At 44.0% G+C, this 3,436-nt stretch overlaps 1 protein-coding gene across 2 annotated transcripts in view; it reads right to left on the reverse strand.

The window, feature by feature from the left end:
* Positions 1-3,436, reverse strand: part of KIAA1841 (KIAA1841 ortholog) — a 57,269-nt gene that overhangs the window by 7,227 nt on the left and 46,606 nt on the right. For both annotated transcript variants that reach the window (XM_014532086.1, XM_005884579.2), the window contains exons 17-19: positions 1,185-1,213; positions 1,034-1,107; positions 483-571 (exon numbers count right to left, since the gene is read on the reverse strand). In XM_014532086.1, the coding sequence (XP_014387572.1) occupies positions 483-571; positions 1,034-1,107; positions 1,185-1,213 (192 nt within the window). The remainder of the gene's footprint in view (positions 1-482; positions 572-1,033; positions 1,108-1,184; positions 1,214-3,436) is intronic.

The following is a 3,436-nucleotide window of genomic DNA, read 5'->3' on the forward strand; positions in this document are numbered from 1 at the left end:
GGGGTGGCGCCGCAACCTCCCCATCGACCCTGCCTTGAGTGTGACAGGGGGCGGTGCCCCAACCCCCCAATCGGCCCCACCCTGAGCGTTACTGAGGGTGGCATCGCAACCTCCCGATCCGCCCTGCTCTGTGCATGACAGGGGGCGGCGCCCCAACTCCCCAATCAGCCCTGCTCTGAGCCCGACCAGGGGCTGCACCTAGGGACTGGGCCTGTCCTCTGCCACCCGGGAGCAGGCCTAAGCCAGCAGGTCATTATCTCCCGAGGGGTCCCAGACTGCGAGAGGGCACAGGCCGGGCTGAGGAACGCCCCCCTCCCCCCCGAGTGCACAAATTTTTGTGCACCGGGCCGTCTAGTAGAATATAAAAATATTTAAATCATTCTCTTAAAATTATTTCTAAAACATCTTTATATTCCTCATGATGAACAGAAAGTAGGAAGGCATATCTAAGCAAGCATAGGGCACTAGTTCATAATTCTTACTTCTTTTGATTCCTTTGACTTGACTCGGTCCAGATCACCCAATCTCATCTTTATAAGGTGCCCTGTAATTTCAGACATCCGTCGCTGATCTGAAGGTAAAAAATAATAAACCTTACTTTTTATAAGGGTCATTTATAACTTTTATTTCTTAAAAAAGATTGCAATCATCAAGTGTTTATGAAAATGTTTTACAGACTATCTACAGCCTAATTATCATTGAAGAATTTTAGACTACAAGTAGAAAAATGGCTCATACATGGATAATTTTCATGCTTTTAAGATTACTGTAAATCAGCCTAAACCATATTCTGTCATCTTTAGAGTGAAAGTAGTGAGCAAAAGTCAGTCTGAGAGACCTTAAAACCATACACGTGCATAAAATAGAGGGCAGTCTAGTAATGAAACTCTGGTTGATGTCTAAGGAATGTTTTAATTCTGAGCCTTATTCCAGTTGAAACCTTTAAAGCTATTCAGCATACTTCATAACATAAAAGATTCCTATTATTGTTATTTATACCTAACTTGCATATTACACAAGTAATAAAACTTACCATCTTCTCTTTGTGCATCCTGGTTGAATCTCAAGGATCTTGTGACATCCCACTTATTCTTCTGCATACTCACACTAGTGAAAAGTTAAACCAAAGTCAGCGCTGGTGCTTTCAGAGTGAATATCTGACTGGATTCAGGAGCAATACTCACAGGAAAGGGGACACATCTCTAGAAGTTGACTAAAAAAAAAGTAGACAACAGTAAGGCCCAATTAGAACATATTGACTGATTAGTGCTATAGTTAATAATAAAAGTTTATATTTAATGAGTGCAAAATACTGTACTAAGAGCATTACAAGTATTTCATTTAAGCCTTACAACAACCATGTGAGACAGATGTTATTATTATCCTATATAATAAAAGCCTAGGTGGCATCGCGCGACGTCATCACAAGATGGCCACCGCAATGTTGTCACAAGATGGCTGCCAGAAGATGGTCACCACAGGATGGTTGGCAGGGGAGGGCAGTTGTGGGCGACCAGGCCTGCAGGGGAGGGCAGTTGGGGGCCATCAGGCCAGCAGGGGAGGGCAGTTGGGTGTGACCAGGCAGGCAGGGGAGGGCAGTTGGGGGCCATCAGGCCAGCAGGGGAGGGCAGTTGGGGGCAAGATCAGGCCTGCAGGGGAGGGCAGTTGGGGGCGAGATCAGGCCAGCAGCAGAGGGCATTTGGGGGCAAGATCAGGCCAGCGGGGGGTGACCAGGCCTGTAGGGCAGGGCAGTTGGGGATGATCAGGCCGGCAGGGGAGGGCAGTTGGGGGCGATCGGGCTGGCAAGGGAGCGGTTAGGGGCCGATCAGGCAGGCAGGCAGGCAGGCAAGTGGTTACAAGCCAGCAGTCCTGGATTGTGAGAGGGATGTCCGACTCCCGGTTTAGGCCCGATCCCACAGAGATCGGCAGTCAGACATCCCCCAAGGGGTCCCAGATTGGAGAGGGTGCAGGCCAGGCTGAGGCTCATCCCCCCACCCCATGCACAAATTTCATGCACCAGGCCTCTAGTCTCTATAATAAAACAGGTTTATAAAAATTAAGAATCGTATCCAAAGAGAAACAAACCTGGAATTTGAACCCAGCTTTATTTGTTTGATCTGGAAGCCCCAGCTTATGCAATCTTTTATAATTCACCCATTTATGTGCCTATAGTACTTAGCACGAAGATGAATGTACAACCTACCCAATGCAATTGTGTGGTACTTGTCTCAACCCCAGCTTTCACACATTTTGGAATCCAGGCCTTTTCTTTTAGCCAACTGTGGTTTATACTGTCCTCTTATTCCCACCTGGCTTTTCACCCCTTTCTTTGATGACATGGGGAAATAAGAATTATTTTAAAATAACGTAAAATACATGACGGGGCAAACGTAGATATACAGTTGCTTGTATGGGAAACAATACAATTAATAAATAATAATACAAGAATAAACTCTGTGCTTCAGGTACTCACAACTATAAACCTATGTTTGCCCCATCCTCTATAATTTATTAAAAAATTTTTTTTTTTTTGGCTGAAACCGGTTTGGCTCAGTGGATAGAGCGTCGGCCTGCGGACTGAAGGGTCCTGGGATCGATTCCGGTCAGGGGCATGTACCTGGGTTGCGGGCACATCCCCAGTGGGAGATGTGCAGGAGGCAGCTGATCAATGTTTCTCTCTCATCGATGTTTCTAGCTCTCTATCTCTCTCCCTTCCTCTCTGTAAAAAATCAATAAGGTATATTTAAAAAAAAAAAAAATTTTTTTTGTAGTTAACATTACATTTATTTCCCTTTTTAAAGAACAACAAGGTGGTCATAGTTACATAACATTTTTCTTTTTTAATTCTTTATTGTTAAAAGTGTTACATATGTCTCCTTTTACCACCCCCCCATTGACCTCTCCCAGCCGTTCTCACCTCACAGCACATGCCCTCACCTTCCTAGTGTCTGTGTTCATTGGTTATGCTTATATGTGTGTATACAAGTCCTTTGGTTGATCTCTTACTTCCCCCTCCCAACCTCCCTGCCTTCCCTCTGAGGTTTGTTGGTCTGTTTGATGTTTCTGTGTCTCTGGATCTATTTTTGTTATCAGTTTATGTTGCTCATCATATTCCACAAATGAGATCATGTGATATTTATCCTTTTCTGACTAGCTTATTTCGTTTAGCATAATGCTCTCCAGGTCCATCCGTGCTATTGCAAATGGTAAGAGTATTCCATTTTGTAGCCGTACCACAGTTTTTTAATCCACTCATCTGCTGATGGGCATTTAAAATCTATTTATTTTATTTTTTTTAAAGTCTATTTATTTTATTTTTTGAATAATATTGGTTCAAAATTCAAAAGTTACAAACAGCACACATGGTAAAAAGCCTCTACCCCCAGACATTCAGTTCCACTCCTTAGAGGCAACCAATCTTATCAAGTACTTATGT

This window comes from Myotis brandtii, unplaced genomic scaffold, assembly GCF_000412655.1.
Source record: "Myotis brandtii unplaced genomic scaffold, ASM41265v1 scaffold84, whole genome shotgun sequence".
Classification (NCBI taxonomy): domain Eukaryota; kingdom Metazoa; phylum Chordata; class Mammalia; order Chiroptera; family Vespertilionidae; genus Myotis; species Myotis brandtii.